Source organism: Odocoileus virginianus, chromosome 17, assembly GCF_023699985.2.
Source record: "Odocoileus virginianus isolate 20LAN1187 ecotype Illinois chromosome 17, Ovbor_1.2, whole genome shotgun sequence".
Taxonomy (NCBI): Eukaryota; Metazoa; Chordata; class Mammalia; order Artiodactyla; family Cervidae; genus Odocoileus; species Odocoileus virginianus.
In genome coordinates, this window is record NC_069690.1 from 13,467,513 (window position 1) to 13,481,339 (window position 13,827).

At 49.6% G+C, this 13,827-nt stretch overlaps 1 protein-coding gene across 1 annotated transcript; it reads left to right on the top strand.

The window, feature by feature from the left end:
- Positions 1–5,828: 5,828 nt before the first annotated feature.
- Positions 5,829–12,307, top strand: CCL5 (C-C motif chemokine ligand 5). The gene is made up of 3 exons (XM_020902326.2): positions 5,829–5,974; positions 7,479–7,590; positions 12,107–12,307. Exons 1-3 carry the CDS (start codon positions 5,899–5,901, stop codon positions 12,192–12,194), a joined length of 276 nt encoding a protein of 91 aa, XP_020757985.1. The 5' UTR covers positions 5,829–5,898; the 3' UTR covers positions 12,195–12,307.
- The last annotated feature ends 1,520 nt before the right edge of the window (positions 12,308–13,827 follow it).

The window sequence follows — 13,827 nt, forward strand, 5'->3', positions numbered from 1 at the left end:
AAGGCCAGGGCAGGATGGAGCAGGAAAGCTCTTGAATAGGGGTTCGGATCCTGCTCCCACCTGGGCAAACCCCCTGCATCAACTGGGAGGCCTCCCCTTCACCTTCACACTGCCGCCCCCTACAAGCCTCCACCCTCACCAACAGAGCACCTACCCCCAGGGGGCCCCTGTAGACACAGCGGGAGACAGCAGCGCACTGGCTAAAGCGGGAGATATTCACTCGTGTTAAGGAGGGCACAGAAGAGAAACACAATCAGAGAGCAAATCTCCAATGTGTTGCCATACTGTTTGGTCGCTCAGTCATGTCCAGCTCTTTTGAGACCCCATGGACTGCAGCCCGCCAGGCTCCTTGGACAAGGAGTTTCCCAGGCGAGAATACTGGAGTGGGTTGCCATTCCCTTCACCAGGGGATCTTCCCGATCCAGGGGTGGAGCCGGTGTCTCCTGCCTTGGCAGGTGGGTTGTTCAGCCATTAGGAAAGCCCCCTCTCTAACTTGCAGATGGAGACAATTAAGGCTCACCCGGAGGAAATGACTTTGCTGCCGGCTTCTCTCAGAGCCCCTGACTGGGATTCCTAGAGGATGGAGGGAATTTCCCTGCTCTGGACATTTTTTCTTGTTTTTTTTTTTTTTTTTTAATGTCCACCAGAAAAGCCAGGGCCGCTCCCCAGACAGTCACGGGGGCTGGGAACTCCAGGTCAGAGCAAAGCTTCGGAATCCAGAGGAGATGGGGTTTCACTTTCTTTGCCTGCCTTTGGTTTCCTAACGTCACAGTGTTCGGCTGGGCAGGAGTCCAGTTTAACTAAACACAGAGAGAAAAGGAAAGATTGGGCCAGGAGGGCTGAGGAGGGGCCAACTAGGCTGGGGACAGGGTGCGTCTGGTTTCCTTCAGGACAGAGAACCAGCTGTCTGAACTCGAGAGGCCCATCAAGGATCCTGCTGGGTCTGTGAACCTCCTACATGCAAAATGATGTGTACGTGCGCGCGTACGTGTGTGTGTCGGTGTCCACGTGTTTGTTGAAACTGTTCACAGCTTTCATCAGATTCTTAGCATCCAGACCTCCCTTCGTCCCTCTGCGGGGCTCCGCCTCTCGGCCAGCGGCCCACCCTCCGCGGCCGCCCCCCTCGTCCCCACGGTCGAGGGAGGCGCCCGTCCCACCTAGACCGAGGGGCCAAGGTGGAGTGGCGCGGTCCTTCCCTCGCGGGGCCGCGCCCTCCTCTCCATCCCCCGGTGGGCCTCGCCCGCGGGCTGGTACGGGCGAAGGGGAGGGGCAGGGTGCGAACGAGAGGCCGGGGACTTCGCAGGTCCCCTTGCGGGGGACGGGGCTGGAACACACGTGAGGCAGGGGGTCGATGCGTCGGTGCCCGTGTCCTTCCCCATCCCCGACGCCCGGGGTGGGGCGCGCACGCGGCAGGTCTCCGGGCAAAAAACAAAACAACAAAAAAAGGATGCTTAAAGAGCTCGATTCCCCCAAACAGGAAGCAAGCAATCTCTCACGCTACAGATAAAGAAACTGAGTGCTAGAGAAAGTAAGCCGCTTGCTCCAAGCCAGAATTAATAATATAGCCGAGTTTTGAATGTGGGAGGTAGACTCTACAGCGTCTTAATCAAGATGCTATAAGAAGGTATCAAGAACAACCGAGCATTAATGTATCTATTTTTAATATTTTTATTAATTAATTTATTTAGTTGGCTGCTCCAGGTCTTAGTTGTGGCAAGAGGATCTTTAATTGCAGCATGCCAATGCTTAGCTGGGGCATGTGGAATCTAGTTCCCTGACCAGGGATGGAACCCAGGCCCCCTCCTTGGAAGTGCAGAGTCTTAGCCACTGCATCACCAGGGAAGCCCTTAAACAAGCATTAATTTAGTATCTGTCATATCCAAGACATTTGTTGGAAGGCAGAGAAAGGATGCAATAAACAAATTGGGAAAAAAAGCCTAAGACATTGTTCCTCTATCCAGGAAGTGAAAACAAGAGAAGTGAAACGATGACTCACAAAAAGGAATCCGTTTTCCCTTGTTCTGGGTTGGCTCCAGAAGCTCCAGAGGGCAGGCCTTTGACTGGCTCACTTGGTGTCCCAAGAGAGGGTTGCCTGGCTCACAGCAATTGTCAGTGACAATTTGTAGAAGGAGTGGTGTTGGCTAAGCACACTGGCAGGACAGGGAGGGCAGAGGCGTCTTCATGATGTTCGGACCTCCCCTGTTCCCTAAGCACGCCCGCCATCATCACTTCCCTAGATCCTCTCAACCACGTGTGCTGGGTCAGACGAGCAGGCAGCCCTGGTTTTCAGGAACATAAAATGTTGGGTGAGTCTTGGTGATTGTTGCCGTTCATTGGACATTTACCCTGTACCAGGTACCAGACTGTTCACACAGGTGTTTTGATTTCCTCCTGGAATCAGTACCTTGGAGCCACAGATACACTGAATCCATGAGTCCTAACTCTGATTTCACACAGGAGAAAGGGCAGAAGTGAATTACAATTGTGGGTTCTTCTCTCTCCTCTGCAACCCCACAACCCACTGGAACCACCAAAAGGGAAGAAAATGCTCCTGACATGCCCACTGCTATTCCTGCTTAGCAATCAGCCCTGCAACCACATCCCCATTTCCATGACCACTTATATACAGACAGGTACACACACACACAGCAGAAAGGTTCACTGGGATTTAAAACTGGGGATGAATTTGGTCCATCTGTGGTTCTCACACCTCTGTCCTCAGCTCATGTCCCAACTCAGCAGATTTGGTATCCAGGAAAGTACTTTCCTTTCTTCCTGAAAGAGCGAAACTGAGATCGAGGAAAGGCAACAGAAATAGAGCTCACATGGGAAAACTGAGCCTTGGCCAAAGTTTCAGGATTTCCCGAGAAACAATGCAGTGTGGTAGCAAGCTAGGAACCCAGAAGAACTTTGGTTCCATGTTGAATTCTACCACTTTAGGCTATGTGGCCTTAAGCAGGTCATTTAACCTCGCTAAGCCTCAACTGACCCCCTGCTTCAAATTATCTCTGTAATAAATTCAGGCTTCCCTGGTAGCTCAGTGGTAAAGAATCCACCTCCAGTTCAGGAGACACAGGTGCAATCCCTGGGTCAGGAAGACCCCAGGAGAAGGAAATGGCTTGGCAACTCACTCTAGTATTATAGCCTAGGACATCCCATGGTCAGAGGAGCCTGCGGGCTACAGTGCATAGAGTCACAACGCAGGTGGACTCGACTTAGTGACTAAACAGCTACAGTGAAGGTCACTAATCCGTATCAGCAGTGGGGGGTCTGGTTTAAATCAGTGAAAAACCCACAGTATAGAATATCCTTAAAGGGACTGCTGTTTTCTTACTGTTAATATGATGATAATAGCTAATAACATTAGCTAGTGTTATGAAGTACTTAACAAGAATTATACTAAGACCTTTACAAGCATGAGCATATTATGGGATCTTAATGTCTCAGCAGCTGTGGGAGGAGCCAGTATTATTACCCCTGATTTATAGATGAGGAAACTGAGGCCAGGCAGATGAAGTAACTTGCAGGAAGCTACCTGGCTCATAAATAAGAATAATACCAAAGCAGCTGCTCTTAACCACTAGGCCACACAGCCTCCCATGTGTCTGGGGACTAAGGGGATTCCATGAAGGGAGCAGTTCAAACAGGCAGATCATCTTGTGTAGACGGTTGGATGTTCCTTAAGTGTTTGCAATTTATTTATTTAAATGACGTGGCCTATGCTTTCCAAAACTATGTTTTCTATTGCTAATTGATTAATAGGTCAGGAGGTTATAAGAGGATTCTTATAGGTTTAGAACAATAACACCTGGCACCTAGAGAGGATGAACAGCTTGACTTAATGTGGGTCAGTGGGAAGGGCTTGAGCCTGGTCATCAGAAGTACTTGGGTTCATAAACTGGTGCAGTCACTAAAAAGAACACGATTGAGGCTCCTTATAAAACTGAAAGTAGAGTTACCATACGATCCAGCAGTTCCACTCCTGGGCACATATCCAGAAAAGATGACGACTCTAATTTGAAAAGATACACACACCCCAATGTTCATTACCACACTATTTACAATAGCCAAGACAAGGAAGTACCCTAAGTGTCCACAGACAGGTGAATGGACAAAGGAGATGTGGTACATACATGCAATGGAATATTGCTCAGCCGTAAAGGAAGAATGAAATATTGCTATTCTGTTGCAAAATGATGGACTTAAAGATAATCATACTAAGCTAAGTAAGTCAGATATCTTAGATTATCATACTAAGTCAGAGAAAGACAAGTATTATGTGGTATAAATTACATGTGGAATCTAAAAAATGATACAAATGAACTTGTTGACAAAACAGAAACGGACTCACAGACATAGAAAACAAACTTATGGTTATCAAAGGGAACGGGCAGAGGTAGGGAGAAATTAGGAGTTTGGAATTAACAAATGCACACTACCGTCTACAAAACAGAGAGAAAACAAGATCTACTGTACTGCACAGGGAGCTGTGTCCAGTAACTTATCATAACCTATAATGGAAAAGAATCTGAAAAAGAATATGTAATATGTGTGTGTGTGTGTGCTCAGTCCTGTCCAACCTCTTTGCAACCCCATGGACTGTAGCCCACCAGGCTCATCTGTCCATGGAATTTCTCAGGCAAAAATACTGGCGTGGGTAGTCATTTCCTCCTCCAGGGGATCTTCCCAACCCAAGGATCAAACCTGAGTCTTTTACGTTCCCTGCATTGGCAGGCAGATTCCTTACCACTGTGCCACCTGAGAAGCCCATATGTATATACAGATAGATATAAATTTTTCTATACATACATAGTTGAAGCACTTTGCTGTACACTAAAATTAACACAATTTGTAAATCAACTCTGGTTCATTTTTTTAAGTCAGTCTGAAAAAAAAGAAATACTTGGGTTCAAGCCCCGCTTCCTGCTGTGTGATCTGAGGACCTTAACGACCTCTTCTGAGGCTTAATGTTTACTTCTATAAAAGGAGAAAAATAACCATCCTGCCTCAAAGTCTTCAAAAGAAAGAAAAGAGACAAGTTCTCCCCATTCTGGGTGATTCAGTCCCCCTCAGCCTCCAAGTTACATATGTGACAGTAGCTAGCAAGAAACATCCTAGGTATAAGACTACATTTTTAAAATTACACTTTTTAAAACGTGTTTGCCTTTGTCACTGTCGATAGACTCTTTTAGATAACTCAGAAGTCAACTTCAGCCCAGGCCATACTGTCACTGATTTTGAATTACCCAAATAGGAAGTGATGAACATCGACTTATCCAATGCTTTGAAACGGACGGAGGACCTCGGGTCTAATCCAGACCACCGCTTGAGTTCAGTTTCAAGGATGCCCCAGGGAGGCATCTCGTCACGATGAGCGGTACTTCATGGAGGGAGCACTGCACTGAGAGCCAGGGCCCCCGGGCTCCCATCTGGTGGTTCTGCCCCTCCTCCTGCCCCGGGAGAGGCAGCTTCCCGACCTCTGGGAGGACCAGGCGCCGCCCTGGCAGACAAATCCCGGGCTGTCGGTGGTAGAAGAGATTTTCTGCCACTGAGGCTTGTGCTGGCTCTTCTCGAGAGCCAAGAGGGAAGTGATGAGCTCACTCTGCATGCGAAGGCCGGGAGAGGAGAGAGAGACACACACCCTCTCACACACACACACACACACACTCACACACACATATATTTCCGGAGGCTATTTCAGTTTTCTTTTCCGTTTTGTGCAATTTCACTTATGCTATCAGCAGCCGTATGTGGCTGCTATTTGGAAACTCCCCGAGCGGGGGCGCCCCGTCTGCCGGCCTGCCTCCCTATAAAGGGCCGCCTGGCACCTTGTGAAGGGCCAGTCGGAGCTGCAGGGGATCAGCGCGTGGATCGCCCCAGACTCTGCCCACAGCTACCATGAAGGTCTCCGCCGCTGCCCTCGCTGTCCTTCTGACGGCGGCCGCCCTCTGCACTCCTGCGTCTGCCTCCCCATGTAAGTCCAAGTCCTGACCGCCACAGCCCCCGGGGCCAGCCCTTAGACTCGCCCGGATCTTGCCCTCTTTTCCTTTTTATATATTAACAAAAATTATTTATTTATTTGTATTCCTTTATTTTGGCCGTGCTGGGTCTTCATTGCTGGCTCCTCTCCAGTTACAGTAAGCAGGGGGCTGCTCACTAGTTGCGGTGCTTCCCATTCCAGTGGCCTCTCTTGTTGCGGACGGCAGGCTCTAGGGTGCCTGGGCTCAGTACTTGCGGCTCCTGGGCTCCAGAGCACAAACTCAGTAGTTGTGGCGCCCCGGTTTAGTTGCCCCATGGGTATGTGGGATCTTCCCAGACCAGGGATTCAGTCTGTGTCTCTTGCATTAGCAGGCAGAGCCTTCGCCACTGAGGCACCAGGGAAGCCCTCACCCTCTTTTCAACTGCAGCCTTTATACTGTCTGACTCCTATGGTTTATATTCTTCCACATTGCTTCACTGAGATGTCCAGTTGTCCTGGATAGATCTCTAAGCCACTCCATGGCAGAGACCCCTCTGATCAATTTGTCTGTGTCCTCAAAGTCTACACCCCAAGCCATGCAGGTGCTCACCGAGTGTGGACTAGGGTTACTAGCCGGCAAGGCTGCTCGAGCTGACCTGCAAATGCCTCTGACTCATGTCTGTCATCACCGGCAGAGTTTCTAAGAAGTTTCTAAGCTCTTGACTAAAACCCTCCTGGGACAATCACATTTTCCCCATTTCATAGATTTTGAGAACAGATAACAAAATCTAATTAAGTGTCCACTATGGGTCAAGTATTGTGCTGATTGCCTCACATATCTCATCTTACTTAATATTTGCATCCAGTCTTTGAGTAGCTGTCCTTGTCAGCCCAGAGAGGTTAAGTAACCTGTTCAGGGTCACGCAGCTGGGAAGTAAGAAAAGTGGAGTTCAAACCCAGTTCTTCTTGGCTCTGAAACACTACTACTCTGTTCGGAAATGGCAACTGACCTTTCCTGGGGGCATCCTGAATTCACTGACCAACAAAAAGTCCTCCTTCTCTCAGTAGCTTCAGTCAGATGCTCCCACGATGCAGTATGCATCTTCAGGCCCCTCTTTGGTGTCCTGGTTGAGTCATGAAGTCTGAGTTTTAAAAACCTCCCCACAACCCAGCCTAGGTCTCAAAGAAACCAAGTTCCGAATCCACCGAGGATCCTGGGAGGGCAAGAATAAGAGCAGAGGACCTAGCACCAGCCCAGAGGAGACCCAGCATGCCCTGAGAGCCCAAGGCATGGGACTGTGGTGTAGAAAGACGGAGGCCAGCTGGCCTCAAGGGTTAGGTGAGAGAATCCCCACTCTGGCACTGTGTGTCCACGGCTAAGTGTCTTTACCTCTCTGAGCCTCAGTTTCAGCTAAAGGTGGAAAATAGTCTGCTGGAGCTAAATCCTATAGAGCGCCCAGCGCAGTTCCCAGTGTGTGCTGGCGATGGATCCAGGAGTCTCCTTCTTTCCTTCTCCTAGATGCCTCGGACACCACACCCTGCTGCTTTGCCTACCTCTCCCGCCCGCTGCCCCGCAACCACGTCCAGGAATATTTCTACACCAGCAGCAAGTGCTCCATGGCAGCAGTGGTGTGAGTCTCAGCCCCATGGGAACCTCGGGGGAGGGAAAGGAAACTCCCGCCCCAGAATCAGTCTCCCCGGCCAGGAGCCCTCAGAGAGGGTGCTGCTTCCATTCCCACCCATCCTCCAGCTGCTCAGATAGCTCTAGTTCCGCCCTCTCTGGATTCAGATTCCCCAGCTATCATGGAAAAAGCTAGACAGTGTGTTCCTAGAGGAGCCCCCTGACTCTGATGGGCTAGGTTAGGTCTCTGATCTTTATGGATGTGACTGTTACTTGAACCTGGTCTGCAACATGCCTGGGTGGAGAAGATCGACTCATACATCCCTTTCCAGAAAAGGACCCCACAGTCCCCCACATCCCGCCCCCAATCAAAGCCACCCACAACCTCAGAGGAACTAGAGAGGAGAGGTCAGAGGTCAAGGCCCTAGTTGCAGCTTGTTGAAAAAAAAAAAAAGTTATTGATTGATGAAGAAAAAAATAATGAAATGAGATTCTCCTTTAAACACGCAATTTGGAAAATTTTTAATTTTTGCTACCTAGGAAGTGCCTGCTGTGTGTCAAATGTCTTACATGCATTAGCTCTACATTTTATCATAGCATCCCTGACAGGTATGAAGAATTCTCTCCACATTTTAGAGTGAAATTGAGACCCAGAGAGGTTCCGTGACTTGTTCAAAGTTGCACAGTAAGTGAGGGAGGGAGCCTGTCTCTGGAGCCTCCTCTTTCTAAGCTAGTAAGATCATTAGTGATAGTTGCTTATGGAGTTTAAGATGATAGAGACTTAAAGAATGAAAATGGGGCAATCATGACGTTTTCTGTATAATGATGATTTTTTTGTTGTTGTTTGGGTTTTTTAAATATTTAGTTATTTGTTGGGCTGTTCTGGGGCTTAGCTGCTGGCATGCAGGATCCTTTTAATTGCAGCATGCCAACTTTTAGTTGTGGCATGTGGGATCTAGTTCCCTAACCAAGGATGGAGCTGGGGCTCCTGCATTGGGAGTGTGGAGTCTTACCCACTGGACCACCCACAATGAAGTTTTTTAAGCCAAAAATTCCTGTGACACTGGCAAAGTTGTAGGATTCAGAGTTGTAGGTATTCAGAGTTGGTCTTTGGTCCTGATGAATTCTTCAAATTATTGCTATACTATATATTTGCTATCTAGTACTACTAATTTTATTTCCGAATACAAGCATTTTTTTGGACGGAAAAGCAAAACAGAAAAACATTCTTTGAGCACCTATTATGGGCAGGCAGAGAGGAGTAAATCACCATCCCTGCCCTCCTGGGACTCAGAGCCTAAGACAGATGCAGTAATGACCAGGACACCCTACATAAGAACGTGACAAAGGAAAGAAGGAATACACAGCTCTTTGGGGCTTAGCTAAGAGAAGGGATTTAGGGCAAGTTTGTGCTGTTTGACTTGGGATCGGACTGAGAGATGGGGTGTATCAAACAGCAAGGATATTGTCAGAACTTTCATTAGGTTTTTGTAGAGTATCCATGTAAAAAAGTATTGAGGGCCTCAAGGCTCAGCACAGAGAATCAAAAGTGTGAAATGAGCTAGAACAGGGAAAGTCTAGACAAGAGGGATCCAGTGGAGAGGTTGTCCACATGAGTGGTACTGAGGTTGAAGAGGACTTAGGGAAGGGAAGGAGAGACGGGGGTGAGGAAACTTCCAAGGTGTAATCAGCAAGCCTGGGAGGTGATGTGAGGTCAGGAGCAAGGAAGAGAGAGGGCTTGAGGGTGACGCTGAGGTTTCAGCCCACACCTGGAGAAGGGTGAAGCGTGGAGCGCCCTAAAGTCCCAAGGAAGAGCTGTTTTAAAAGGAAAGGGCTGGGACTTCCCTGGTGGTCCAGTGGTGAAGACTCTGTGCTTCCAATGCAGGGGGCACAGGTTCCATCCTTGATAGGGGAACTAAGATCCCAGGAGGGCGGGATGAATTAGGAGATTAGGTTTGAGATAAATATCCATGTGTGAAATACATAGCCAATGAGACACTGCTGTGTAGCGCAGGGAGCCCAGCTCGGTGCTCTGTGATGACCTAGAGGGTGGGGTGGTGGGGTGGGGAGAAGTCCAAGAGGAGAGGATACATATGTATACAGAGAGCTGATTCACTCCACTGTACAGCAGAAGCTAACACAACCTTGTAAAGCAATTATAGTCCAATTAATAAAGGAAAAGGGCGAAGGTGCCTGCACCATGACCCTGTGGAAGGGTCCAGCAGGGAGTGTGAGCTGAAGGGTTAGGAGCTGAGGACACGGGGCTGGGGCTGGAGGTGTGACACTTTTTTAAAGGAGGAGGGGGTCTTCTGATGTCAGAGTGGCATTTCAGCCACCTCGGCGGCTCCAGCAAGTCTGTCTTCCCTGGAACCCCAGCTCTTCCACTTAGCAGCTGTGTGACCTTGGGCTCATCACTTAACCTCTCTGAGCCTCAATTTCTTTTTCTGCAAAGTGGAGTAGAACAGAGGTATTTCCCTCCCTGGGTCAAAGTGAGAATAATAAAGAGAAAAATGAAATTAGACTATCTCTTGTCACACAGGTAAATGCCTGGTTAACTAATCCTCTTTCTCCCCCCAAATGTACTCTTAGATACATAGAAGTGACAGGTGAAACTTGATGAGCAAATGCAATTCATCCAGTCACTAACTCATTCGATAAGCATTCATTAGGCACCCACGGTGTGCCACACCCGGGTCTAAAGACTTCAGGGAGCGCACAGGACGAAAGAGCCGCGATGCTGAGCACACTTGCTCCCCAGGAGGAGCAAGTGAAGGTGGAGGGTAGTCGGGCCAGGACAGGGTCCCCACGGAGGCGGGGGGCGCGGGGAGAGATGGCCTGGCCAGGGAGGCTGCCATCCAGTCTCACATCCATCAGGGAGGAGCAGGAGGCCTGGGCACCCCACTCTCCAGATGGCGGTTTTTTGGCCTTTAATTTCCTGGCCACAAGCCAGTGGGGCCGAGGAGACAGGACAGTGAGCCGGCAGGATTCCCTGTATGACACCTGGCTGGTCCAGGGCAGGGTCTGCGACGGAAGCTCCCTCACCACCCCAAACAAGAAGACAGCTCAGAACAGCTGGATTTCTCTTCTCTGCATGCCGAGAAAAGGGGAGAAAGAGAGGCAGTGGGGTGCTCAGGGTGCGGCTCAGAGAAGGAGAAGCAGCTCCCCTGAGAGCACATGCTCTCCATGACAGAGCAGGAAAAGGGGCCAAGAGATCCTCTTCCTCATCAAACAACCCAGGCCTTCACTTTGTCTGAAAAAAAATCCCAGAAAGACGCAGGAAAGCATCCTGCAGGAGAAAAGAGTGAGAAAGGTGCAGGGAGGCAGGGCGAGGTGGAGAGGAAACTGTGAATGAACTGGCGACCCTGCCGGCCCCTTCCCTGGTGCCTCCGTGGAAAAGAACCCGCCTGCCAAGCAGGAGATGCAGGTTCGATCCCTGGGTCGGGAAGATCCCCTGGAGGAGGGCATGGCAACCCACTCCGGTATTCTTGCCTGGGAAATCTCATGGACAGAGGAGCCTGACGGGCTACAGTCCACGGGGTCGCAAAAGAGTCAGACATGACTTAACAACTAAACAGCAATAACTCAAGAAGTGCTGCTGGCCAAGCCCGGGGCATCCGCCAGAGAGAACCAAGCTCCCAGCAAACTGGCGGGGCAGGCAGCTGGATGGAGCCCTCCAACTTACACCGTCGACACCTGTAGACTGGCCTCCACATCCTGGCCGGTTAATTGCTTTGACAAGTGCTTATATCTCAGGGCCCTCAACCTCTCCAAGCCACCACATCCACTACCAGGACCTCTGGTCTCATGTTGCTCTGATCCACCCTAAAACAGAGGCCCCAGCACCCCAGTAACAACACATATATGGTATTTTCCAAAACTCATTCACACTCACTTATCTCATTTGAGCTTCACAGCAATTGTGCAAAGTAGGAATTATTTCTCTCCATATCTTAGAAGTAAATGTAGACTCAGAGGCCCTAAGTGATTTTGCCCAAGGTGATCTAACCAGTCAGTAGTGAACTCAAAACTCAACTTGCGTCCTTCCGTTCACCCACAGACGGGTTCCTTCGTTGAGTGTCTACGTGTGATGGGCACTGTTACCTAAAACCACACCGTATGTTTGTTTTGCCACCTCGTCTCCCACTTAGTCAGCTGTGACTCAGTTCTGGAGGGTGCCTCTTTTTCTCTGCATCTTCAGCAGCCAGCACAGGTTCTGAAACAGGAAGTGCCGAGAAGAGGCTAGTGGTTGACCAGCTCAACCCTGGGCGCCTCGAGCCCCGTATTCCCTGAGCTCTCCAGGTTACATGTGTTTGTGCAGGGGCGCAGGGGTTACAGTGCACACGTAGCTGCTTGTAGCCTTTTGACCCAACGGGGGAGAAAACATCCTTTCCTTGAAAGCCACAAACACAATCGTGGAGCTCCGAAAATAACCCACCCGGTATCATTTCCTCCCGGCCTCAGTCCCCCCCATGCCCAAACCTGGCTGTCTCCACACTGACCAGGTCCCCCTCTCTTCTCTCCCGCAGCTTTATCACCAGAAAGAACCGCCAGGTGTGCGCCAACCCAGAGAAGAAGTGGGTACGAGAGTATATCAACGCTTTGGAGTTGAGCTAGGGTGGAGGACGCCTTCAACCTGAACTTGCGCAGACTCTGCTTCTCGCTCTTGCCCTAAGCAGCTTGGGAGGCTCCCCCGCAGTGCCCTCCTCCCACCCTCTGCTGGGAGGGCACAGATTCCACCCCTCGCAGCAGCAGCTGCTATAAAAGCCCCCCAGGGCTCCGGGGGCTCTGCCGTTGTGCACAGGAGGTCTCTAAGCTCACCGCTCTGCAGTCAGAAAGGATGTCGGCATCTCTGGAGGGGAAGGAGGGAGGGAGGCTGGGGTCACGTCATGGCCCGTGACCAGAGCCCCCATCTCGGCCGCTCCCTGGGGAAGGCTGGACTGGCAAATGTGGAGAAATCAGCTTTTCATTAAAATTCTCAAAGCGATCACAAAGCTGGCTCTTGGTTTGATTTCCTCTCCAGAACCACCCCCCTCCCTCATGAGCCAAGCCTTGGATCCAGGGCTTGTCCCGTTGGGCGTCCAGCCTGGATCTGGGGGCTGTGAGCAGAGCCAGGGGAGCAGGCTCTGTGAGAAGGCATTGGGCAGGACAGCGCAGATAAAGTGACCAGTGGCTTTTCTACTCCAAGCGAAGACCACAGTCATATCTCCCAGCCCCAGAGCCCCAAGAGTTTCTGTCCCTCCCTGCCGCACCCCTCCCTGCTTCCCCAGATGATGGTTGACCCTTCTGCCTACTCTGCTGGCTTCCTCCCAAGCCCACCCAACTCCTTACCTGCAGTGGGTTTCTTTAAGCCCCTGGAATGGGTTTTCATGGTGCTCCCAAACACCTCAGTTCTTTCAAATAAAGAGAAGGGGGGATTTTGTGGTTTTCTGCAACGGTACCAGCACTTTGCAGGTGGGAGTATTCCAACTTTCCCATTGGTGTGTTCCTCCCTGTGAGCCTGTTTTAGCAAAATATATGTTCATAATTAAAGCTGGTGTTGACTGAGCACTCCTTCTGTGCCAGGCACTGCCAGCCCCTTACATCCACCATCCGTCATCCTCACAACCCTTTGGGACAGGGTATTACTAACCCTGTTTATAGTGGGGGGAAAACCCTTGGCAGGAGATGGAAATAACTTGCCCAAGGCCTCAAAGCAAAAAAAAAAAAAAAAAATGGGGCATGGGAGAGGGTACAATGAACATTTAGACCCACCAGGTCCAAGGTCCAATGCCAAAGCTGATGTGTTTTTTTTTCTTCCATCTTCAATCTGCAAAATTTCAAACCTACTGAAATTTGCAAGAATATACTCTCCATCTAGATTCAAATATTACTTTATCTATGTGCTTTATCTGTGCATATGTGTCTGTGTGTGCCTGCGTGACACATATATGGATGGTTGTCATACACATTTTATCTGTGCAAATATGTGTGTGTGACACACATGTGTCATATGGGTGGTTGGCATACATATTTCTTTCTGAAATAAATGTTGCAGATGAGATATCATTTCCCCCTTAACAGTTCGCATACATCTCCTAGTAATAAGACATTCTACAGAAGCACAGAATGAGTAGCATTTAACACTGGTAAGGTATTAATTTCTCACATACCATCCATGATCAAATCCTCACAACTGTTCAGTAACGCCCTTTATAGTCACTGTTTTTTTTAATCCAGGACCCAATTTCAAGTACATATTGAATTTAGC

Excerpts from the sequence above, each read along its gene's own strand:
- CCL5 (XM_020902326.2), top strand. The coding sequence starts at position 5,899 with ATGAAGGTCTCCGCCGCTGCCCTCGCTGTCCTTCTGACGGCGGCCGCC. Across the intron at positions 5,975-7,478 it reads TCCTGCGTCTGCCTCCCCAT|ATGCCTCGGACACCACACCC; the intron begins GTAAGTCCAAGT and ends TCCTTCTCCTAG. Across the intron at positions 7,591-12,106 it reads TGCTCCATGGCAGCAGTGGT|CTTTATCACCAGAAAGAACC; the intron begins GTGAGTCTCAGC and ends TCTCTCCCGCAG.